We start from the raw sequence: 25,879 nt of genomic DNA, 5'->3' as shown, positions 1-25,879 counted from the left end.
TCCTTATAAACTACGCAGACACATTAAAAGAATAACTAAGCATTAAAAGAAAGCACATTCGTTTCCTTGAATCTATAGTGACATGGCTGTAAAGACAAGACCGTCAAGTATTGTTCTTCACATATAAAAACAAACTAAAAAAAAATCTCATAGGCTCTTAAGATGATAGGAAAATAATTAAAAAGTTGCAAAAAAAAAGTCGAGAGACCTGCTTGACTAAAACCAACTTTGTAACCATACAAAGAAAAAAAAAGAAAAAGGAAGATAAAGAGGTTAACAGAAAGACTGACTAGGTCTAAATTCACCCTCATGACGCAAATCCTTACAGTCACGAAGCAGATAATCGTGAAGACATGAAGTCAAAACCCAAGTACACTTGACCCTAATTAATGAGAAACTCACTGTTCGACTTCAAGGTAGCATGTCTAAATTTCGCAAAGTATGGGAACCATGGGTCTCGACTTATCTCCCATGCAATTTTAACCAGCGACTGTTGGGAGTTGTAACAACAGCCTCCACATTGCCTTAGCACCTTGGTCAGGGGCCAACCCTGACCAAGCGCTTCACTTTTTCCACATTTTGTTATGTTACAACCTTACTCCAAAATGGATTAAATTCATTTTTTTCCTCAAAATTTTACAAACAATACCCTATAATGACAACGTGAAAGAAGTTCCTTTGAAATTTTTGCAAATTTATAAAAAAAAACAATAAATAAAATAAATCAGACGTACATAAGTATTCACGGCTTTTGCTCAATATTTTATTGAAGCACCTTTGGCACCAATTACAGCCTAAAGTCTTTTTGAGTATGATGCTACAAGCTTGGCACTAGGGCTGAACGATATTTGATGTAACATCGAATATCGTGCTGTGGGCGTGGGCGATAGTCACATCGCCGGATCAGCCGATATTGGTGACTCACAGTGAAGGAAGGTAGAAGAATACAGCCCGACCGTCCCGCATGTTAAGTCCGTCCTGCAGCTCTCCTAACTGAGCGGTGAGCAGCGCGCCGTGAGCAGCGGCACAGGGAACCAATCACGCGTGCCTGCACACCTGATTGGTTCGCTGTGCCGCTACTTACGACGTGATTGGTTCACTGAGCTGCGCTCACCGCTCGGTCAGGAGAGCTGCAGGGGCAGACTTAACATGTGGGACAGATGTCGGGCTGCATTCTTCTACCACCACTGTGAGTCCCGATTTCTCTGCCTAAGTTCCACAGCACAGTCACACACACTGTCATGGTCATCTTATTAACCTGAAGTTGCCTGGAGTGTCCACCATTAACCCTGGCCTGCCCTGTATGGTGCAACTGCAATGACATTTAGAAGAAGGCTGCTGCTGCAGTGCTGCACTACTTCCCAAATCCTACTACAGTAAAATTAACCCTGCCTGGCCCTGTAGTACAATCAGAAGAAGGCTGCTGCACTACTTCCCATCCCTAAAGTAACATTAACCCTGGCTGGCCCTGTATGGTACAATCAGAAGAAGGCTGCTGCACTGAATCCCTACAGTAACATTAACCCTGTATGGCACAACTACAATCAGAAGGCTGCAGTACTGCCCTACATTAACATTAACCCTGTATTGGTCAGAAGTCACACGTGATTGGTTTGCTGTGCCGCTGCTCACGGCGCTCACCCACCGCTCAGTCACAGCCAACATTCATCATCACTACTAACAATGCGCGACGAAGAGGATCCGCCGCAAAAAAATGATTTTGTACCAAAAAGAAAATAAAAATCAAGTATTTGGGAGTATTTTGGGTACAAAAAGGAGGATGTTGACCAAAAAGAGGTACTTTGCATGCAGTGTCAAAGTTGTGGCCACAAAACAAGGAAACACCACCAATTTGTCTGATCACTTAAAACTGCACCACAAAGCTCTTTACGACGAATACAAAGTCAAATCTGATTCTGGATGTCGTTAAGTTCAACCAAAGCAAACAAATATTTGTGAAGCCTTTGCCAGTGTGTCACCTTACCAGAAAGGCTCTCAACGACAGAACAGACAGACGCAATAACGTTTCATATCGCTAAAGATATGTTGCCATTAAATACCGTCGCCAAAGAGGGATTTAAAAAAATGATCCAAACGCTTGACAGGCGGTATGTTATACCATCCCGCACATATTTTTCCCAAGTTGCGATACAAGAACTGTATGAAAAATGCAAATCTTAGGTTAAAGCAGAACTGTTGCATGTGGAATATTATGCAACTACAACAGACTTGTGGTCCAGCAGGACAACGGAGCCCTACATGAGTCTGACGGTCCATTTAATCACAGAGGACTTCGAGCTAAAAAGTCGCTGTTTGCAGACGGCATTTTTCCCGGAAAGTCATACAGCTGAGAATATCGCAGAGGCCCTGAAAGAAGCAGTGTCCGCTTGGGGCTTAGATGAGACACGTCAAGTCTGTATAACAACGGATAATGCAGCAAACATAAATTTTTCTGCCGTTTTACTTAAAGTGTTCCTGCTGAAAAAAAATAATGTAGATAAAAATACCCCCGGGACAGTCAGGGCTAGTACATTCCACAATGGATAGCCTCTGTACTGTACCAGGTTGCACTTACCTTTTAGAAGAAATACTTACCTTGAAAATTTCTTGTCCAGCGCTGCCATCAGGTGTGGGCAGCTGAAGCTGGAGCATCCCCTTCCGTCCTAGAATGCCCAGAAGCTGTTTAGCAGGGAATGACGCACCTGCACCAGAACTGACGTGCGGGGCCGATGCAGGCGCATTGACTCCTGGGAGCGATGGCGTAAGAAAAAAATACACTAAACATTTCATTTTAAACAACTTATTATTGAATCAGTGGCAAAAAATAGTTTTATGAGCACATTTGAGGAGCTCTTTTCCAAAACGCGATAACTCCATTTCAATAGTTTTCAGGGAAAATTACATTTTTTACCTAGACCCACACATTTTGTGAATATTCAATTTATCCTGTTAAAACGTTTTAAACAAGGAAATTATTATTGGCGTTTATCGGGTTTTGGAAAAGAGCTTTTCATTTATTGTTTCAAACAAAACAGTGTGCTTCAATAATTAAAGTTCACAATGTTTTATTTGTTTTCTCCGCTTAGAAAATGCAGTGAAAAAGGATGGCCGCATTGATCGTGCTATAGGAGTCTGCAAGAAGCTGGTGAGCCACTTCTCTCACAGCTGGAAAGCCAGCGATGCCCTCGCAAAAGTCCAGAAGGAACTCAATCTACCATCACATTGTCTCATCTCAGAATGCCAAACAAGATGGGGTTCCAGACAGATGATGATCAGCAGGATATTAGAGCAGCAGCAGGCTTTAACTCAGGTCCTGTCTGCAGACAAGAAGCCGCGACATCTAATTTCGACCTGGCAAGATATAGATGTCCTGGAATCTGTAAGCAAGTCACTGGGCCCAATGCTGGGTTTCACTGATGCACTTTCAGGGGATGAATACGTAAGTGTCTCCTTTGTAAAGCCAGTTCTTCAGCTCTTCAACAATTCACTACTGAAAATGCGAGAGGAAGACACAGACTTGACCAAGAATATAAAGAAGAAGATGCTGGACTACCTCAACGAGAAATACGAAGATGATGATACTCAGAAGCTGCTAGATATGGCATCTTTTTTGGACCCCCGGTTCAAGATGGATTTTATCAGTGCAGACAAGAAAACCCAAGTTAAGGCCAGAGTGGCATCACAGATGATGGAATGCCAGGAGAAATCAAGCTGCAGCACTGACGTGATGCCCAACGTTACCAGTGTACCCCAGGCAAAGAAAGCAAAGAAGTAATTGGCAAGCTTCTTTAAACAGATTGAAACTGCAGCAAAGGTTGATTCCTCTCTGGCCCTAAAGGATGCTTTGGAAGCAGAGTTAAACACCTACCTGCTAACACCTCCAATAGACAAAGAGGAGGATCCACTTGCATGGTGGAAAGTACACAAAATAAGCTTTCCTCGTCTCGCCAGACTTGCCCGCAGATACCTGTGTATTCCTGGGACAAGCTCGCCGTCAGAGAGACTTTTCAGTACTAGTGGCAACATCGTCACTTGCCAACGAACCTGCCTCAAGCCTACAAAGGTTAATAGACTTGTGTTCTTAGCTAAAAACCTTGAGTAAGCAAAGCATACAGCATACATAAGCAGCTAGCATGCATGATCATGCTAAAGAATACTCAGTTTAGAAGTATTATTTCATTTTGTTTAACCATGATTATGATGACCAACACTGTTTAACTTTGGCACTTTTGCTAAGAAAAGTTGACTTAAAAACAAAAAAGATTGTGAACGAAAAATGCTTATAAGTTGTTTTATAAAAAATATATTAAGTTATATTGTTGTAATGTAAACCAATCAGGGGGGTTGGTGTAAAGCTGCTGTTTTATTTAAAAATGTGTTCTGCTTTTGTGTTTACAAGAAATGTTCTAATTTTGGAATAAAATATTAAGTGACCTTTTTGTCACTTGTAATGAAGCTTGCTTATTTGTGAAATTATTAATATCAATGTAAAGGTAATTGTTGACTTTAGCCTGGATTGATGGCTCGCTCAATATTGCAATATATATTGTTGGGAAAAAAAATATCGCAATGTACTTTTTTTCCAATATCGTGCAGCCCTACTTGGCACACCTATTTTTGGGCAGTTTCTCACATTCTTTTTTGTGGGACCCCTCAAGTTCTATTAGGATGTATGGGGAGCGTCTGTGCACAGCCATTTTCAGATCTCTCCAGAGATGTTCAATCAGATTCAAGTCTGGGCTCTGGCTGGGCCACTAAATGACATTCACAGTATTGTCCCATAGTCACTCCTTTGTTTTCTTGGCTGTGTGCTTAGGGTCCTTGTCTTGTTGGAAGATGAACCTTTGCCCCAGTCTGAGGTCCAGAGCGCTCTGGAGCAGGTTTTCATCATGGATGTCTCTGTACATTGCTGTATTCATCTTTCCCTCGATCCTGACTAGTCTCTCAGTTCCTGCCCGTGAAAAACATCCCCACAGCATGATGCTGTCACGAACATGCTTCACCGTAGGGATGGTATTGGCCAGGTGATGAGCAGTGCCAGGTTTCCTCCAGACATGACCCTTGCCATTCAGGTCAAAGAGCTCAACATTTGTTTTATCAGACCAGAGAACTTTGTTTCTCGTGGTCTGAGATTCCTTCAGGTGCCTTTTGGCAAACTACAGGCAGGCTGTCATTTGCCTTTTACTGAGGTGTGGCTTCCGTCTGGCCACTCTACCATACAAGCCCGACTGGTGGAGTGCTGCAGAGATGGTTGCTCTTCTGGAAGGTTCTCTCTCCACAGAGAAATGCTGGAACTGTGTCAGAGGTTCTTGGTCACCTCCCTGACTAAGACCATTCTCCCCCAGTCGCTCAGTTTGGCTAGGTGGTTCGCTCTAGGAAGAGTCCTAGTGGTTCAAAACTTCTTCCATTTATGGATGATGGAGGCCACCTTTCTCATTGTGACCTATAATGCTGGAGAAATTATTCAGTACCCTTCCCCAGATCTGTGCCTCCATGCAATCAATCCTGTCTCGAAAGGTCTACAGACCATTCCTTGGACTTCATGGCTTGGTTTGTGCTCTGACATGTACTGTTACCTGTGGGACCTTATATAGATAGGTGTGTGCCTTTCCAAATCATGTCCAATCAACTGAATTTACCAGTAGTAGACTACAATCAAATTGTAGAAGCATCTCAAGGATGATCAGGAAACAGGATGCACCTGAGCTCAAGTTTGAGTGTCATGGCAAAGGTTGTGAATACTTACGTACATGTGATTTTTTACTTTTTTATTTTTAATACATTTTCAAAGATTTCATGGGGTATTGGGTGTAGAATTTTCAATTTCAATCTGTAAAATGACTTACCTCGCAGCAGCGGGGTACATAGGAAGCGCAGAAGAATAACAATGAAAAGAAGGTAAACCAAACACAGAACAAGAAAAAAAAAAATTAGCCAATATGTTTTAAGGGTGCATGGATGAACTGGATGGCGCAAAGTTTTATATGTGGGTGGAACTCTGCTTTAAAGTGGACCAGAATCCAAAAAGTGAGGATTTCTGTAGACCAGCAGGCATGGCTGACAACAATGGTTGGGATTCCAGTGCAGAGAAAATGGGATTTCCATTTCTCTGATATTCATTGACAGACACAGCTCCTTGTATTCATAACTATTGGGTTATACTGTCCCCCACAAGAGTAGGACACTAGGTAGGAAAAAATTCTGGCTACACCCATGGGCAGTCCCAGGGGGTATACTCCCTCTGTAAATACAAAACAAAGAAAGGGCACACCAGCCTAGCGCATTATCCTCAGCGAGTTTATTAATAATAAAAGGGTAAAAATCAGCTACTCACAAACATACGTGAAAGTCAAGCATTTCAATGCCATAGAGCAGCATTTTTACAGGAGTCCAATATCTCGTAAAAGTGGAGGGCTGACGCGTTTCAAGGCCGTGCCTCTTCCTCAGAGCCACCTTTTATTATTAATAAACTCACTGAGGATAATTTGCTAGGCTGGTGCGCCCTTTCTTTGTTTTGTATTTACAGTGTCTGGTCGACCACCCCGGTCGTAGAGGGCAGCAAAGCCTAGCCATAGTGGATGCCTAGTATGATTACCAGTTCCTGAGATAATGGCAGCCTGAGGACCAGGTTCTGAGCGCAGGAGCAGGGTGCTGAGCAGCACTATTTTTTTCTGGAAGGTATACTCCCTCTCCCTGCTATAGCCACTCAGTTTTGTAACAAGCAGTGTCAGGAGAATAATAACTCCACAGAGGGGTGGGTGCTATGTCCATTAATGAACATCAGAGAAATGGATATTACAGTGTGTCAAAAACCCCATTTTCTCTTTCGTTCATTGACGGACACAGCTCCTGGTATTCATAACCATTTTGACGTCCCAAAGTAGTGTTAAACATGAGGGGTGAGAACAAGCAAAAATTCCCTAAGGCCAACATTAGCCAACAGGGGCTCAACCAAACAACTGGAGCCCACCTGAGAAAAAAAAAAAAAAAACACCCTCAAAGAGGATCAGGTCCTCTTAAACAGCAGCCTGTAAAACCTTGCGCCCAAAAGGAAGCATTCACAGATGCCAACACATTTGTAAAACTTTATAAAAAACTGTAAAAGTGTGCACCGACGACCAGGTAGCCTCCTTGCAAACCTGTGGCCTGATGACGGAAGGCCCAGGAGGCACCAAGCGCCCTAGTAGAGTACGCCTTAAGGCCCCTTTCAAACTTTTTCCCGCGATTTTGACTGGGCTTGAATGTCTTTGGCCTCAAAATCGTGCCAAAGTAGTGCAGGGACTACTTTGAAGTCGGTGCGACTTCAAGTCGCACTGATATGAATGGGGCTCATTAAAAATAATGGAAAATTACTGGTCATGCGATTTTGCGGTCAAAAATCATGGGACAAGTCGCACTAGTGTGAAAGGGGCCTAACAGGGAAAGGAGGAACCTGACCCCTGATGGAATAGGCATGAACCACCATCTGTCTGATCCATCTGGAAATGGTCGCAGAGGAAGGCGGACAACCCTTTTCGAGGTATATCCGTGAGTACAAATAGAGAGTCTGACTTCGTAGCTGCCAGGTACACTCTAATTGCCCGGACCCAATTCCAAGCCATGCAAGAAAATATTTCCTTCGGATGTTTAGGCCTGGGACACAGGAAAGGCAACACAATGTCTTCATGCAAATGAAAGTCAGAGACGGACAGGGGTGAAGAACCACTGTGAATCACCAGGTAAGGTGAACGATCAGGATAACGGCGCCAGTTCCGACACCCTGGGCGCAGAAGTGATAGCCACTAAAAAGGCCACCTTCTGGGACAATGTAAGCAAGGGAATCTCCCGAATAATTTCAAAAGGAGGCTTCTGCTGAGCTGAAAGCACCAAATTAGGATCCCAAAGCGGCAACAGAGCCCGCACTGGAGGAAACAAATGTCGGACACCCTGAAGAAAGATACGCACCAGTGTGTGGCCAAAGGTCATTGGAAGAAGACCGCCAAAGCCGAGACCTGGCCCTTGATGGTACTCAAGGCCAATTTCTGTTCAACCCCCCATTGAAGGAAGGTTAAGATCCGAGCCACCGAGAAGAAGCAAGGAGGAATCCCAAGAGACTCACACCATGCAATGTACATCTTCCGCGTACAATGGTAGATCTTCTTTGAAGTAGATTTCCTAGCTTTTAACAATGTAGGAATCACCGACTCAGACAAACCTCTATCCTTTAGCACCTGGCGTTCATTGGCCAAGCCGTAAAAGCCAGCGGCTGTAAAGCAGGATGGAAGATCAGTCCTTGGGACAGCAGATCCTCCCTGAGAGGAAGCTTCCAAGGAACGTCAGCGACCAGCTGCATCAGATCAGCATACCAAGCCCAATGAGGCCAGTCCGGAGCCACTAAGATGACCGGAATCCCTTCTGCCTCGATCATGTGTATAAGTCTGGACAGAAGCTTGAGAGGGGGGGAAGGCGTAAATCAGCCGATCCTGACCCCACGGAGCCACCAGCACGTCTGTGGCGTCCACCAGAGGATCTCTTGGCCAAGCCAAAAACCTCTGCAGCTTTATGTTGAGCCAAGACGCCCACAGATCCACCTCGGGGATGCCCCATCGGAGACATAGCTGATGAAACACCTCCGGATGAAGGGACCACTCCCCAATGTCCAACGCCTGCCAAATGAGATAATCCGCTTGACAGTTTTCCACCCCGGGAATGTGTACAGCGGAGAGGGCTGGAACGAACTGCTCTGCCCACCTTAGAATGCCAGCTACCTCCAGACCCGCCAGGACACTTCTTATTCCCCACTGATGATTGACATAAGCCACGGCCATTGCATTGTCCGATTGAATGATCACTGGACAACCCAGAAGACGATCCGTTCAATGATCCAGATTCTTCCAGCGTCCATATCCCCTGAGAACAAAGCCACCATTATCAAGGACTACCTCGTTCCCCAACTTAGTCGGATCTGATTTTCCAGAGACTGGGGAGTCTTGTCCCATTTGGTCAGAATCTCCCTTTGCAAGGACCTCGTATGGAACTGTGCAAACGAAACTGCCTCGAAGGTAGATATCATCAGGCCCAGCACCAGCACGCAAGTCCGGGACGAACAACCATCTGTTGGACAGCAGGAGACGAATTTCAGCCTGTAATTTTTGGAGTTTGTCCAAAGGAAGTAGCACTCTGGCTAAGGACCAGTCCAGTGTTAGGCCCAGATAGTGCAGCTTCGTGGACTGAACCAGAGCAGACTTTTGAAGGTTCAGAATCCAGCCGAACTCCTGCAGAGTTCATATTGTGATCTCCAGGTTGTCCACCAGAGCAGGTGGAGACTCCACTCGCAGAAGGAGATCATCCAAGTAGCCCAGTACCATGATCCCCCATTGGCATAGCAAGGCTAGCACTAGGGCTAACACATTTGTGAAGACCTGAGGAGCAGAGGCGAGACCAAAGGGCAACACCACAAATTGATAATGCTCCTCTCCCACAGCAGAGCGGAGAAAATGCTGGTGACTGGTACATATTGGAATGTGAAGGTAGGCATCCTTGATATCGATAGAGGTGAAGAAATTCTCCTGATGTAGGGATGCCACCACCGTTTGAATGGACTCCATTCCCAACTGCTGTACCCGCACAAAGCAGTTTAGCGCCTTGAGGTCCAGGATTAGACGCACTTTGCCTTCCTTCCTAAGTTGGAAGGAAAAAACCTTGCCGGGGGACAAGAGCGAAACTCGATCTTGTAGCCGGACTGAATGACTTTGTGGACCCACTTGTCTTGCATTAGGGAAGTCCACGGGTCTGGAAACCAGCAAAGATGTCCCCCCACCCCCCGTACAGGTGAGGGCACACCCCGAGGGACGAAAAAACTTCTTATGAGCTGAGAAGGAGGGCCCACATCTACGATGAGGTTCCTTGCCCTTAGGACCTGCAGAAGAAAAGTACCCTTCCCCACTGTGAGACCTTTAATGATGTCATCCAGGGTAGCTGCAAACAGGCGATCTCCTTGGAAAGGAAGATCAGGCAAAGCCTTTTTTTGAAGTCTGATCCGCAGACCAGCGCTTGAGTCAAAAGACATGTCAAAAGGACCACCGCCAAAACAGAGAGGCGAGCCATAAGGGGAGCTGCATCCAAAGATGCATCACAGATAAACTGTAGCCCCTGGACCAGCTGGTCCGCCAGCTCGGCAAAGAGCTGTTCCCTCTCCAGGTCGCGGTGTAAGAGCTTAGCCCACTCAGTCAGAGTTTGGGACACTAGGGCAATGGTGCATACCGGCCTCATTGCCCAACAAGCGAGTGTACATATGGCGGGCCACAGCCTCCGCCTTCCGGATCCTTAAAGGCCGGGGACTCTTCAACCAGAATCATGGTTGCCTTGTTTAATCTAGAAACAGGAGGGTCCACCACCGGCGGCACACTCCACTTCTTAAGAAGGAACTTCTCATAGGGGTAACGCCTAGTAAATCGCTTAGGGACCCCTCTGGGACGCTTTGGTCATCCCCACTCTTTAGCGACAATGCTGTCAAAATAGGCAGCGACTTTTCGTGCGCGGTCACAGGCGTGGAGGAATCAACCTCATTATCAGAGGATTCCAGGCGCGTGGTTGCAGGGTGACCCATGTCCGTGGCGGCCGAATCAGATTCAGGGTCTGATGAGACAGAGGAGGCAGGGAAGATGGGGGGCGTTTTTTGCTAGCCTGTCGCCCGTAAGCCATCTCCACCCGGGACACAAGGGACTCCAGGACCGCCGTCAGTGCATGGATGGATGGTTGGTGCTCCAAAGACTCCATGAGTCACCAGGGGGACCCCACAAAAATGTATAAAAAATACTGCTAAAAAGGGACAACCCCCACCACTCTGGCACGAGGCTTGCAGAGACCAGGCCTCAAGGACAGATCCAGGCAGGCCTGGGGGGGGGGGGGGTAAGGCCCGACAGGTAAGCCCCCCCCCCCGCACATCGATCACCCGGTCACCGGCAACGCACCCCACCAGCCCCCTTCGCCTGTCAGCACCCTGCCCCCACTCCTGGAAAGTGGCCAGACCACCAAAACAGCCCCAGTGTATGTGGAGGGGGGGGGGGGTAGGGTGAGGGACTCGGCATACCAGGAACCAGGCGGGCACCGATCCAGACAGAACCCCTCTCCATTGAAATGGGAGGCTGTCGGCCAGGAGGAATGCTGCGACTCGGGCCGAAACTCAGTCGTATGCGAACTCGCAAGCCAGCCCCTAACCAGTAGGGCTATGTCGTGACCGACCTAGCGTGGAGCTGAGGCTGGGCACGCTCACTGGCCAGACTGGGGTGACCACTGGATCTAGTTATCCAGCCCATCGCCCAGTCTGGCAGTTGATTGTAGATCTCACAGGAAAAAATTTCCTATCTAAAAAATTTTGCCAGGACCAAAGATCCCAGCAAGGAACTAGGTCCTTACTCCTGACTAGGCAGAAACAAAATGAATGGCTATAGCAGACAGAGAGCGAGTATACCCCCTGGGACTGCCCATGGGCGTAGCCAGAATTTTTTTCTGCCTAGTGTCCTACTCCTGTGGGGGTCGTATAACCCAATGGTTAGGAATACCAGGAGCTGTGTCAGTCAATCAATGAAAGAGAAAGCACTGTGTTGTCAGTGCAACTGGAAGTTAGTAGCATACATGATTATTTTTTCATGATCAACAGGCATTTTTCTGTACTTGTGGTCTCCCAAATTACACAGAGGGGAGGGAAGACCGCAGTACAAAGAGTTTCCCAGGTTTTGAAGGAATACAACATAGGAAAATGTGCATGTATTGGGGAGATATACTGAACATATTTTTTTGTTTGCCTGGTCAAAGGCTTTATTACCTTCCTGTCCTGCAACCCATTCATCTACCTACCTGTCCTACAACAAATTCCTCAATCTTTGCTCTCTTGCAGAACAGCCTCAAGTAAAATCTTTAAATGAAACCTCAGAGTGTATCATATGCCTGCATTTCCCACTATGTGCTGTGGTCCACTGGCCCCTACATCGATACTTTGCCCAGTACTGATGCATGAGAGTAAGGTCTGAGAAATGGGCAATGAGATAGCGGAGTATTAAGTAGGTTTTATTTTTTTACATTTTTTTTTTAACTCTGTCAACAATGGTGTCAAACAGGAGGTGGGTGGTGCTTTTTTTCCCTAAAAGTAATAAAAAAAAAAAAAAATTATATATCTCTATCTATCTATCTCCTAACGCTCACAAAGATGATGGGACAATATTGTACTGCTGTGATCATGTGACCGCTGTGATTGGCTGACACAGTGGTCACATGATCGGAAGCCAGACCCGCTAGCTACTGAGCGTTATCAGAAACCAAGAGCTATTTTTGACAGCGCAATCTCCCTGTGCTGGAAGATCACTGTAAGAGCGCTCTCAGCACAAAAACATTAGCCGCCCAGTGATGCATGTATGTGGCATATGGGCCATGAAGCCCATCCTTTTCCTGCAGCGCATATGTTAGGCAGGTGGCAACAGGTTAAGAAGGAATTTCAATGTAGCAGCTGAATACATAGTTGAAATAAATATAAATAATATAATAAATAAATAAATAACTGCAGTGTCTGCCATAGAACTTGGCATTCTGTACAGCATATCTAGTAATTTAAATCCCTCTGCCATCCTGCACAGTAAGTAAGATGACACTTATTTTCTGCTTCAGCTTTATGGATTTGTGTGTTACATTCCCACTCCCAGCCAGCTCATTGTACAGGGATTACGAATCAGCACCTCTTTACTATTCCCTAAGAATTTTTAAAATTCATTGAGAAAATAGAGTGATTGTATAGTGTGTAAATCAACTAGCTGAAGCTAAGATCTTTATTTAATATACATGTATCTAAACTGTTAACTGTCTGTCTGGAATTCCAATTTGGGTCCAATTCTTCAACAGTTGAGCCCTGAGTTTGCACCCATTCACGGAAAATAAGCCTGCTTTCTTAATTACAGAGAGTAAATTTACAACCTGCTGTGCATGAATACAGTATAGCTCTCCGCATATTTACATCCTGATTTATGGAAGCTGAAGAATACGTCAAGCAAAAAGGTTTTGTATTAAGGGAGTAAAGCTTAAAAGCTGTTTGTGTTTTTACTGCCATTTGGGCGTTAAGTGATGGAGAATCTGCAAAAGGGGCACAAAAAAGAAAAATCTAGCGTTGACAAAAACATTTTTCCATATGTTTGTGTTGCTGTTGGGAGAGTTCCCTTCACTTCCTGTCTGGTAAAATGTCAGCAGGAAGGGAGGGAAAAATTCTCTATGATCTGGTTCACACATACAGCGCATAAAAATGAATGTGCCATGAAAATACATTAAATCCAAAAAGACTGTTCACAAATGCGTACTGCATTGTAACAGTTGAGGCATGTATGAATTTGAATGCATTTTTCTGTGTTTTCTGGCCCACTAAAGGCTATGGAACCATATTTTTTCCATGCATTTCAACTTGCTCTGGGTGAGTGCTTGGCAACATATCATCCTGTGGTTACAAGCACCTTTCCTGTATACCTGCTATGTGCTCAGGTATAATTCACCTGCCATCTGCTCAGCCACAATAAAGACCGAGACAGTAGATGCGGTAGCTGAAAACAGGGGTGTAAGATCGGCCATGCTTCAACTCCATAAACAGACACCAGGAATCACAATCCCTGACAATGTCACTACAAGCATACTTACTGGTAACAACCAAAATGCAAAGCTCAAATGAACAAAAATGACACTTAAGAAATGCAAATAAAAATGCATGACAGCAGAAATGGAGTGATGTGAATAGAGCCATACAGAGCCCTGAATAGCAACAAAAACCTGGCATGGGTGCTAACCATTGTCCACTTTTAAATTTTTTTTTAAATTTTGCTGGACATGCACTTTAATTCCATTTCTAATGCATGGCTGTTTTACCTGCAGTCCTTCATATGTAAAAATGTATTCTTGAAACAAAAAACACACACAAACTACATATAGAATAAAATTAACAGTAGAAAGCAGTGAAAGGTTCCTACCTAGGCAGAGGTGTGAATTCACTGATGATGCCCTCAGCTCCAAGGGTTACTCCCTGAACAATGAAAGTGCTTCCCATTCCTTTCCAAAGTGCCCTTGGACCCTATGGATTTATAAAGAACATATTATATCAGTGAAGACAGCAATACGCACAAGTACCAATAATGCCACAAGACTACTGTAAAAACTAAATAAATACTGTACTTATTGGAAGACATGCAGATATACCGTATTTTCCGGCGTATAAGACGACTGGGCGTATTAGACGACCCCCCTAATATTCATCTACCGGTAATACTTATACTTAGGTTACCTAAGAGATATTATACTCGGCGTATAAGACGACCCCCAATTTTTGGGGGATTTTTTTGAGGTTCAAAAGTAGTCTTATACGCCAGAAAATACAGTAAATGGTTTACATTTCTACAAAAGATCTGACACTGCCTAATCAAAACAGATTTAGGCACTTTATTATTTAGAGACTCGTATGAAGCAGCTCTGATAGCATTAGGTCATTTGGCAAACCCTGAACTGTACTGGCCAAACTTAACAGGCAAGAATAGCAAAACTCCATGACAGAAATTGCGGGGGGCACCATGACTGCTCTTTGTAAACAAGGTCTGCGCAAAGTCTAAAGCTAGCCATACACTGTGCAAATTTTTAGCTGGTTCATGAGGATTTGTCCAAAATTAGATCAGTAAGTGACCCTGCCGGCCTCACTCAGGGGACTTTTTCAAAGGAGCCAGTTGGAACATTTTTGGATGATTTTTGCCTGATTCAGAGGAAGGCAAAAAAAAAAACCTCCAATAAAGAATGCTCGAATTTTGCTACAGCAAATTCCTGAATGATACCCCAAGGAGGCAATCGGATATTCCCTGGATCCACCACTCCTGGTTTTATTACCTATAAATGTTAGTATCTAGTTACATTTTGTGCATCCAGCTCTTTTTCAAACAATCTACTGAGCAGGTCAGAACTAGTTTTTGGGGCACTATAAACGACAACAAACACAAGGGCGCACCGGCCTAGTGCATTATCTCTTAGACAGGTTTATTAAAATAATAGATTAAAAATACTCACAAACGAGTTTCTTGATAAAAAGCACATCAAATAGATATAAAATCCTCAGCAACAAGATCGGGATTGGATCGTCCCCTGAAGCTGTGCAGGCTTACGCGTTTCGAGGCAGCGCCTCTTCAGAGCCTCTTTTGGGGCAGTCTGAGATTTTTATAGCAGCCACCTAGGCGAGTATGTAGGTTTTTTTTAATTTTCTTTTATCCCGCACTTCTGCTTATTAAAGAGGAAGTAAACCCTCCTCTACAACTTGTACCTATAGGTAAGCCTATGATAAGGCTTACCTATAGGTACTGTAAATATCTCCTAAACTTGTACCGTTTAGGAGATATTTACCTTACATGCAGCCAGTGATGTCACTGGCGCATGCGCTCTGAAGGAACGGCCGCTGGTGCCGTTCCTTCAGAGTCCCGTGCAGTGACCATCGGCTCCCGCGCGCGATCCCAGAAGGTAAGCGCACGGCACGGCGGGTGGCTCGTTCTAAGGTAAGTATTTCATAATGAGCTAGTATGCGATGCATACTAGCTCATTATGTGTTTCTCTTTCAGGTCGAAAAAAAAAAAAAAAGTTTGTATGGGTTTACAACCTCTTTAATGAATCTCATTTATTGATTTTATTTATTTTAAAGAGGAGCTGAAGATATGCACAAGCTGAACACACATAGTCAAAAACTAAAATAGACTCCAAAAACACTTTAGTCTTTGTGATTATGTATGTTCAGCATGTTCATATCTTCAAATCATTTTTATTAATGAATCTTGTTTAGTGATTGTATTCTTTTATCGTTTTTGGTACTTTCGATTTGTGTTTTCTCCTAACAATACTTGTAATTACCCCATTTTCCTTTTATTGTATGTTTTGCAAGCATTTGAAGCTCTTTTTGTTTTTGAGCCTTGTATTCGTTGAAGCTATAAAAATGATCCTCACAGTGCAGGGGCATGCTTGACAAAGAAGCCCAGCGCGGCTCGGAAATGTGTAGCCAGGCCTCTTATGTCGTCCAGCATGTGAAATCATCCCCTGGAGCCTCCTATACCACCAGCGGTCCTTCTACACCCCCCTGTGTCTCGCCACATTAAGTGGATAATGGTTCCCTGCAGTCCTAGCTGGGCTGTCTCAGAGTTTATGTGATACGCACTCTCTTTCTTATCATCTTGTAAGTTGCCAGTTGTCTTTTTGCATCTAGTAGATGGCAGTTAATGACATTTATAACAAAAAGTCTAGTCTCATTAGAAGAGAAATTTCTGAATGAAGTGCAGACTATGAATAATCTTCGAATACAATTTACAGTTGGTTCAGCCAGGTCTACCTTTGCCATCAGAAACTATGGAAAAAAAATTTAGACTAACGTTTATTAACCTTTCACTGCCATCAACATATGCCATACATTGGCAGCAATGGGAGATTTACAAACACTGACAAGCTGATTGTCGGCTGTCAATTGGAAAGGGCTGGGTGGCTTCCAAACCCTACGGAAACAGCTGCCACCCCCATGCCCCTGCGTGTGCCTCTTCCATGTTTCCCAGGCTCTGTGCTCCTATTAGTTGACCCAGGACCAGCATGGTGTTCCATCTCAATGCTTCTCAGGCTCTGCAGTTTCATTGGTTGACCCAGGACTGGCATGGTGGGTGCAGGAAGGTGCTGCCAGGTTGGGAGTGGGGGGTTAAGGAACGTCTGTTTGCTAATCTCCCTTTCCTACTAATAACCCAGAAGTGACGTGTCACTTTCTCTGGCTGCTGTGGTCAGGGAAGAACCTAATGGAGCGTGATCTGTGCTCCATCAGCTTCAACAGAGCACAGATGAGACATCAAGGGTCTATACCTATAGGGGTTGTCGACTTTGTTTTTTAGTCAAATAATATAAACGATTGCATAAAAATAGTTTTTATTCTTTTTGCAGGTGAGAAATGCCAAGATTTTATTCCGAGTTTTCAAACTGTTGGTTTCCTGCTGTACTGTGACCACCTAATAGCAGGATTCCAGGTCACTGATGGATAGTTAAATGAATGAGGGACACCCCTCTAAGTTTTCTGTAGATCCTGTAGGGGCAGACTTTGAGCTAAAACTTAGAGCTGGGCTCTAGTATTAAGACAACCCAGCATGCTTTGCACACACCTAAGCATGCTAGCTCCCAGTAATGAAGGTTTCAGTAAAATTATGGTTTTATACAAATGATAACATTTATTATATAAAATATCAGTTGATAAACTTCAAAAACAAAATTAAAATACAACAGACCAAACATCATTACTGTTTGCATTTAGTAATTTAAATTGATTTGGAGGTGAGCAGACTTCCACAACAAAGATGAAATACCAAAAAACACCCACAAATTGCAAACATACCTGAGTCTTTGTAAAGCTATACATGATAGTCACAATGCTAAACGGTGAAAGATGGTAATTCCTTGCATGGTAGTTAACCTGTAAGACAAAAAAGGTCATTCATTTATAAACTCTAATTAAAGCCTATTCCTCACTTGTTCTATTTAAAGTGGTAATAAACCCAAAAACAAAAATCTAATATAGCGCAGCTCAGCAATTCTTAGATGTGGTCTTTTTTTATGTTTTTTTTTTTTCACCGGGTGGTTTAACCAGTAAGCCCCCGTTCACACTAAGGCGACCTGTGAGGCGACCTGGTCGCCTCACATGTCGCCTCCCATAGGGAAGCTGCGGACCAGTTCTAATAGGAGCGAAACAAGTCGCTCCGACTTAGAAAAAGGGTCCGGAGCTTCTTTGGGGCGACCAGGAGGCGACCGCCATAGACTTCAATGTTATGAAGTCCGTGGCGGCCGCTCCGAGGTCGCGGCGCGCTGCTCGCACCGCGACCTCGGAGGTTGCGGTGCGAAGTAGCGTCGCCCCTATGTGAACGGGGGCTTAGTCTCTTGTTTTTTTTTTTTTTCAACAGAACAAGCTTCCCAGACAAGTAGCAATTACAGGGTTGGGAGAAAAAATATAAAACAGACAGGGGTGTTCACAATGGTCACTTTTATTTATGTAAAACATTTATCCCAAACGGAAAACAAGCCTGCTTCTGTAAACTGCTAAAAAGTGTTAGATGAACTTTGGCTTTAAATTGATAGTCAAGTTATTATTATTATTGATTTCTATAGCGCCAGCAGTTTACGCAGTGCTTTACAATATTAGAGGGAGACAGTACATTTACAATACAATAAAATACAAGAGGATAAGGAGGGCCCTGCTCAGAAGAGCTTACAATCTAATGTGGTGGGGCAAGTGTTACAAGAGGTTGTAAGAGTAGGCAATGAGCTGATGGCAGATTAGTTGGCAGTGTGATAGGCTTCCCTGAAGAGATGAGTTTTCAGGGATCGCCTGAAAGCAGCTAGAGTAGGGGATAGCCGTACAGGTTGAGGTAGAGCGTTCCAGAGGATGGGAGAGGCCCTGGAGAAATCCTGGAGACGAGCATGAGAGGAGGAGACAAGGGAGCTTGAGAGTAGGAGGTCTTGGAGAGGAGAGGACGGTTTGGGTTTGGTTTGCTAGTCCAGCTAACACTACCCTCTCCCCGCACTGACAATGCTGCTCTCCAAACGGATCTCCGTTGCTCTTCCAGTGGAGTGGAAAAAGCTGGCTATACACTAGTAAATTATAACATGAACATTTGCATTAATATTTGTACCAACATTTGTAGAAAATTCTCAGTACATTGGATGACACGAAGAATGTTGTTGGAAAGTACTTCAAAATTCTGTTGACTTTTAAAGTCTCACTAAACCTAAAAACGTTTTTACCCTAATGCATTGTTTGCATTAAGTTAAAGTTTTAGATTTCCCTGTGCCCCCCATCCCTTGTGCAAAGAGTAAGAGAAAGGGAGAAGAGATCAGTGCTGTGCGCGGCTGCATCTGTTCTCCCCTTACTTCCTCTTCACACAGCATTCGAGAAGCAGCAGGCGCCAATGGTTCTTGCTGCTATTAAAGCGGTAGTATACCGCTTTTTTTGACTTTTAGACTACAGGTAAGCCTATAATAATGCTTACCTGTAGGTACAATTAATATCTCCTAAACCTACACGGTTTAGGAGATATTTGCTTTGCATGCAGCAGCTGACGCATGCGGCGCATGCGCTCTGAAGGTTCGGCGGACCTTCAGAGTTCCTTGGCGAGAATTGCCGGAAAATGACTCCCGCGCGTCATTGCGACTCCGGCCAATCACAGCGCCGGAGCCGCCGAACCCGGAAGAGACGCCGAGGGATTATGTCTGCTCCCACAGCGGTGTCCGGGGGTCCGTGTCGGGGCTTCGTTCTAAGGTGTTTCATAATGAGTTAGTATGCGATGCATACTAGCTCATTATGCCTTTGTCTTGCAGGGTTTTTTTTTTCTTTGAGTTTACTACAGCTTTAAATGCAGTGAAGAGCAAGTGGGGGCGGGCCTAAGTCTCTCTGTGTAAGTCTATGCAGCCAACCTCCAAAGATACACAGGTTGGGGGCGCGCAGACCACGCTTCTCTACATAGCAAGCGGCTGGCTATGGTGGACGTAAAAAGAAGAGGAGGAGCCAAGATCGCCGCTGTGCTATAAACAAAAAAAGAGCAACAATTTTGGAAAAAAAAAAAGCAGCATTTTTCACTTTCTGCTATATAACATTCCCAATAATAATAATAAAAAAAAAAAAATTAAAAATCAAATGTTTGTCATCATTTTTGGCTAATTTGTATTTTGCCACATATTTTTGGTAAATAAAATCCCAATAAGTGTATTTCGATTGGTTTGCGCAAAAGTTATTGCGTCTACAAACTAGGGGAAAGATTTATGTAATTTTATTTATTTGCTTATTTTTTACTAGTAATGGCAGCGATCTGCGATTTATAACGGGACTGCGACACTGCGGTGGACAGATTGGACCCCTATCTGACTTTGATACTTTTGGGGGGGATCAGTGACATTACTACAGTAATCAGTGCTAAATAAGATGCACTGTTACTGTAATAATGACATTGGCAGGGAAGGGGTTAACACCAGAGGCGATCAAAGTGTTAAATATGTACCTAGGCCTAGGGGGTGATTCTAACCGCATGGGGGCCAGACTTGGTGTATGGAAACAGGGCTCCAGTGTTCCGAAATAACAGGAACACTGTTTCAATCAGTGACAGATGAGCGGTGTGCGAGCTGCCGTACGGGTACGGCGGTTTGCGCAGGAGTCCCAGCCTGCCACAGTATATCTGCGGCGGCTGATCTTTAGGCATTTAATTACAATGCTAAATACCCTTTCTCACACCGCCACTCTGCGGTCATGTGATCCCCCTCTGCTCTCCTTCCCCAATATAAGGAGAGCAGCGGGAGGAGCTTAGATTTCCCTCTGACGTCAGGTGGCCAGCAGAGGGCGGCACATGACTGTGGAGTGCTGATAAGAGGTATTTAGGATTATAATTAAAAAAAAAAAACGGACCCACAGTACTTTAGGCTCCATTCACACCTGAGTGTATCAATTTACTGGCGTTTTTAATGGGTATTACAAGCATTTTATAGCTTAAGGCATTTTTGTTTAGCCAATAGAAAGCACTGGGGGAGGAGAGGGAGAGGAAATTAGGTGTGGAGAGCTGCTATTCGAGCAGAAAATGCTCATACAACGAATGAACTCGAACGAACTCGAATCAGGCATTTCTTTTAAAATCTATGGAACCAAAAATGCTTGTAATCTACCAAAAAGAAGCTCATGTACTTTTTTTGGCGACAGATGTTTTGCTTCTGGAGACCGAATGCTCAGATGTGAACAGGGGCCATTGAAATGAATGTGATTTGGCTTGTTTAGCATTTTAGAGCTACAAGCTTCAATCAGAAAATCGCTCAGGTGTGAACGGGCCAAACATCTGCATAAAACAGAGAGGATACAAGTAATGGGGGTATGTATTGCAGCAGAAACAGCCGCAGGAGGAGAGGGGAGGGGCAGGTAGCAGATCGGCTCTCACACACAGACTGAGCTGACAGGCTGGGAGAGAGGAAAGAAGAAAAGCAGCGGGCTGACTGAGGCACATAAACTGACCACAGTATCATGGATCAGCAGCCATGATTACCATGGTCAGCACACTAAGGGAGACATAGAAACAGGAAGGATCAACCAGGTATTTTACAGCATAGAGAGGGACAAATTACACTGCAACAGCACTATGCTGTTATTTATGCTTTAAAGGAACAGGGCCTTTTTTTTTTTTTTTTTAAAGGGTAACAACTGGTTTAAGATAAACAAAGCCTGTTACTGGACGGATCACCAGGTAAAAAATAAAGGGGAAAAAAAGTCAAACATAAAAACTAATGTGGCTACTACATTTTTGGTTTTGGGTTTATTACTACTTTATTACTACTTTAAAGTGGTTGTAAACGGCTTGTTGTTTTTTTTTTTTTTTTTGGACCTGCAAGGTAAAGGCATAATGTGTTAGTATGCATCTCATACTAGCACATTATGTGAAACTTATCTGAAAATGAAGCCCTCCAGCGCAGCAAAATAATTGCTGGATGCAGCGTCCATCTTCTCCCGTTCTTCCATCCGGGTCCGCGGACTCTAGCTGTGTGACAGGCCAATGCCTCAATGACATCACTCTCACACATGCGTGGGAGAGCTGTCATTTACGGCACAGGTATCTGAAGGAACGGCATAACAGAATAAAATGGTCGCACGCCCCCACGGAATCCAATGAAGAAAAATTCCTTTATTCACATAAGTGGTACAAGGTACAGCAAGGTAGGACAGTAAACACGTTTCACACGACTGCTATGTGCCTGTTGTGAAGTGAACAAGGACGTAGCAGTCGTGTGAAACATGTCTACTGTCCTACCCTGCTGTACCTTGTACCAATTATGTGAATAACAGAAATTTTCTTCATTGGATTCCCTGGTGACGTGCGACCATTTTCTTCTTATATGCTTCTCCTGGTGGCGAGCCGAGGTTCAGCACCCACCTTGAATCGTGGACTTTGACTAGCCTGAGCGGTGTTCTCTCTCTTCATTGATCTGAAGAAATGGCACAGATGGCCGTTCCTTCAGAGCGCATGCACCGATGACGTCATCAGCTACATGTAATGTAAAGATCTCCTAAATGGTACACGTTTAGGAGAAATTTACAGAACCTATAGGTAAGCCTTATTATAGGAGTACCAATAGGTACAAATTATACCTTAGGGTTTACTTCCTCTTTAAAGAAATCTTCCTCCAGGTATATAGGTCTACTATTTAAATTGGTTTCTGCATTCATTTCTGCCAAGAATTCCCACTAGGACAATCATGGAGAAACACTGTTTAAAACAAGTACTTTAAAGTGGTTGGAAATGTATGTGTGTATATATCTATCTATATATATATATATCAAACAGCTTTATACTTAGCTGCACTGAACCTCCTCTTCTTGGGTCCCCTGCCACCAGTCCTGGCTCCTCCCCTCTGCCAAGTGCCCCCAGAGAAAGCGGCTCACTATGGGGGCACTCATGTCTATTGACACAGACCGCGGGATTCCTCCCCCTATACCTTTGTCACTGGCTTTGATTGACAGCAGGTGGAGCCAATAACCCCCACTGCCTCAGAAAAAGCCTGTGAGACCCGGAAGTGAGGGAGAGAAGAGTGGCAGACATGCACAGCGTTGGATCAAATGAGGGATAAGGTAAGTGAAAAGGGGATTAGGGGGATACTGATGCCTAAACATTTTTTACCTTAGTGCCGGTTCACATTAGTGCGATCACAGAGATCGCATGTAATTCGGAGCGCACTGCTCCTAAAATGACATGCTATCTCTGTGCGGTGCAAATTTAGCCATACAGTTTGTATGGCTGAATTCGCACCGCAATCGCACTAAAAGACGCACAGGACACTTTTTTTGGGTCTGCAGCAGAATCGGATCGCATAGTGGTTCACACTAGTGCGATCCGATTCTGTGCGAACTTACAGATCGCACTGCGATATGCGATTTTAACTGGGGTTGTCGTTAACTTTAAATTGACACCCCTAGTGTATCGCATATGGCAGTGTGAACTGCCTGAGCTGCGGATGCGATGCGGGAACACGCTGTATATTCGCAGCGTTCCTGCATCGCACAAATGTGAACCGGCACTTAGGCTCGGTTTCCACTATTGCGACTTGCTGTGCGACTTGACACATGTCAAGTCGCACAGCAAGTCAAAAGTCATTCATTTCTATTTGGCCCATTCTCACTGCCGCGACTTGAGTTGCGGCAACTTGAAAAGTAGTTTGTGCACTACTTTTGGGCCGACTTCAGTGCGACTTCCTTCTATAATGAGGGACAAGTCTCACTGAAAGCTGCGAACAAGTGAACACTACAGAGTCGCGCTAGAAGTAGCGCGACTCTGTAGCCGCAGCAGTGGAAACCGAGCCTTAAAGTGATTTTAAAGTCCTGTTTTTTTTTTTTTAAATAACAAACATGTTATACTTCCCTCCTCTGTGCAGTTGGTTTAAGCCCCCATTCACACTGGGGCGACGCTACTTCGCACCGCGACCTCCGAGGTCGCGGTGCGAGCAGCGCGCCGCGACCTCGGAGCGGCCGCCATGGACTTCGTAACATTGAAGTCTATGGCGGTCGCCTCCTGGTCGCCCCAAAGAAGCTCCGGACCCTTTTTCTGAGTCGGAGCGACTTGTGTCGCTCCTATCAGAACGGGTCCGCAGCTTCCCTATGGGAGGCGACCTGCGGCGACCTGTGAGGCGACCAGGTCGCCCCAGTGTGAACGGGGGCTTACACACACCAGCCTGGATTCTCCTCTTCTCTGGTCCCTCTGCAATGTGCTTCTGGCCCCTCCCTCCTATCCAGCACTTCCACAGCTGTTCTGCCCCACCCCCCCTCTCTCCTGATTGGCTAACTGGCTTTGATTGACAGCCGCAGGTGCCACTGGCACAGCGGCTGTATTTTAGCCAATCAGGAGGGAGAGTCCTGGACATGTGAGGGCCTCGTGGACATCACTAGGGCACAGGTAAGTATTAAAGAGGTTGTAAACCCATAACATTTTTTTTTTTTTCCACCTGCATCGCATACTAGCTCATTATGAAATACTTACCTAAGAACGAGCCCCCGCCGTGCCGCCCGCTTACCTGTATGACGGGCGACATGTTCAGTCGCCCGTCTTCCGGGATCGCGGCACCCGGCCATCTGATTGGCTGGAGCCGCGGTGACGTCACTCCCGCGCACGCAAGCCGACAGTCACAGCACAGAGCTATGAAGGTACGGCACCAGCGCCCATTCCTTCAGAACGCATGCGCCAGTGATGTCACTGGCTGCATGTAGGGTAAAAATCTCCAAAACGGTACATGTTTAGGAGATATTTACAGTACCTATAGGTAAGCCTCATCATAGAATGCATAGGGATAAAAAAAGCCTTTACAACTCCTTTATTTCAAGGAATGCATGAAGGTAAAACATGCATAGGTTTTAGAACCACTTTAATCCTAGAGTTTTAAAGGCATAATGTAGCAAGGTGCTAGTGACTGCACACCAGTACAGGGCAGAGCTATGATCGCCCGCACGTACTGGCATGTTCCTTGGTAAACACTAGTGATGAATAAAAGGGAACTGATAGAACGTGACAAATCTTCACTCAAGAGGTATCACATGCCATTTGATACGCCAAAACAGTCAGCGGCTTTCCACAAAATACCGCCTACATGACATTAGCATTAGTAGTGACCTGTCCAGCAGACATTCATGGAAATGATCCATTTAGGAAACACTTCATTCAAATCAGCAGTGCTGGAACTGTCTGCTTCACAGCTTTCAAGTGATGTACATTTGCAAATGAAGAATGACAACTGGCTTCTACGCCATTATGGAAACTTTCTCTTTCTCTTGTGAAACATTCACTATTCTGATTAAACCCTCAGGTTTGTGTGCATGCATCACACATTTAAAAGAAAAAAGGCATGCATTAGAATAATGATTCAGGCTGCTTTCACGCTGCTGCATTGCAAAAAAAATGCATCAGATGTTTTTAATGCATTTCCAGTGCGTTTTCTGGGTGCCTGACCCCTAACATGCACCTTTGAAATATGAGGGAAAAAAAAAAACGCACCAAAAAGGCAACAGTGGTGCGCTTTTGATACGTTTTTCAATGTTTTTTTAACATGCACCAAAATTGCAACAAGCAGGACTTTTAAAAATGCAACTGACCGGTGCAAAGAGCTTCAGAGCATTTGCAAAAGGAATGCATTTTTCTTCTACTTTTTTAAACTAAAGAACTGATCAGTGTGAAAGGGCCCTAAGCTAGCCACAAACAAATTAATTTTATCTTGTTCAGCCTGGAGAGAAAAAAAAAAAAGTTGAATCCCCCTTCCACACTACGTAGCATGGATGGAGGACTCTCCACTGCCAGATATTGTTTTTAGCAGCAGCGACTATCTGAAAACAGTGGCCCTGCAGAACAGTGAATGCATCTGAAAAGATCCAGTTATTGTTCGAATTATACATTTCCACAAGCTCAGTCGATTTTTAACTCTTTTGTCAAGCCAAATGGTGCTTGTGGGGCTCATTCAGCAGGAATTGGACAAAAGTTGTGCAAACTTTGGCCAGCCATAGTCCTGATTCTGAAAAATTTAGCTGCAAACATTTTAAGTAGACCATAGATGGTTTTGGATCTATGGGTAGAGTGATTGTACCAAAGGCGATCCATCGATCGACTTTCGTACAAACAGCATGTTGGAATTTTTAGGATGCGATTATTGCTATAGCCACTAGCAGTAATCAATGTGTTCTCCCAGCAAGAGAACCAGACCCCCCCCCCCCCCCACCAGGAGAACACGATAGCCCCACGGGAGGCATTCCTCCATCAACACTGACAGTGCTCAATAGAAAACAGCCGATGCTCGGTGTACTGCAGCCAGGCCAGCTTCTGTA

The 25,879-nt window shown here is 44.7% G+C and overlaps 1 protein-coding gene across 1 annotated transcript in view; it reads right to left on the bottom strand.

The window, feature by feature from the left end:
- SLC25A46 (solute carrier family 25 member 46) overlaps window positions 1-25,879 on the bottom strand; it is a 68,480-nt gene that overhangs the window by 7,899 nt on the left and 34,702 nt on the right. Inside the window, exons 4-5 of the mRNA XM_082243126.1 lie at window positions 17,393-17,470; window positions 13,980-14,080 (exon numbers count right to left, since the gene is read on the bottom strand). Coding sequence (XP_082099252.1) covers window positions 13,980-14,080; window positions 17,393-17,470 — 179 coding nt within the window. The remainder of the gene's footprint in view (window positions 1-13,979; window positions 14,081-17,392; window positions 17,471-25,879) is intronic.

This window comes from Pelophylax lessonae (genome assembly GCF_965119305.1).
Source record: "Pelophylax lessonae genome assembly, chromosome: 1".
Lineage (NCBI taxonomy): Eukaryota > Metazoa > Chordata > Amphibia > Anura > Ranidae > Pelophylax > Pelophylax lessonae.
The sequence above is the reverse complement of the archived record's forward strand: the minus strand, read 5'-3'. Positions and strand labels throughout refer to the sequence as shown.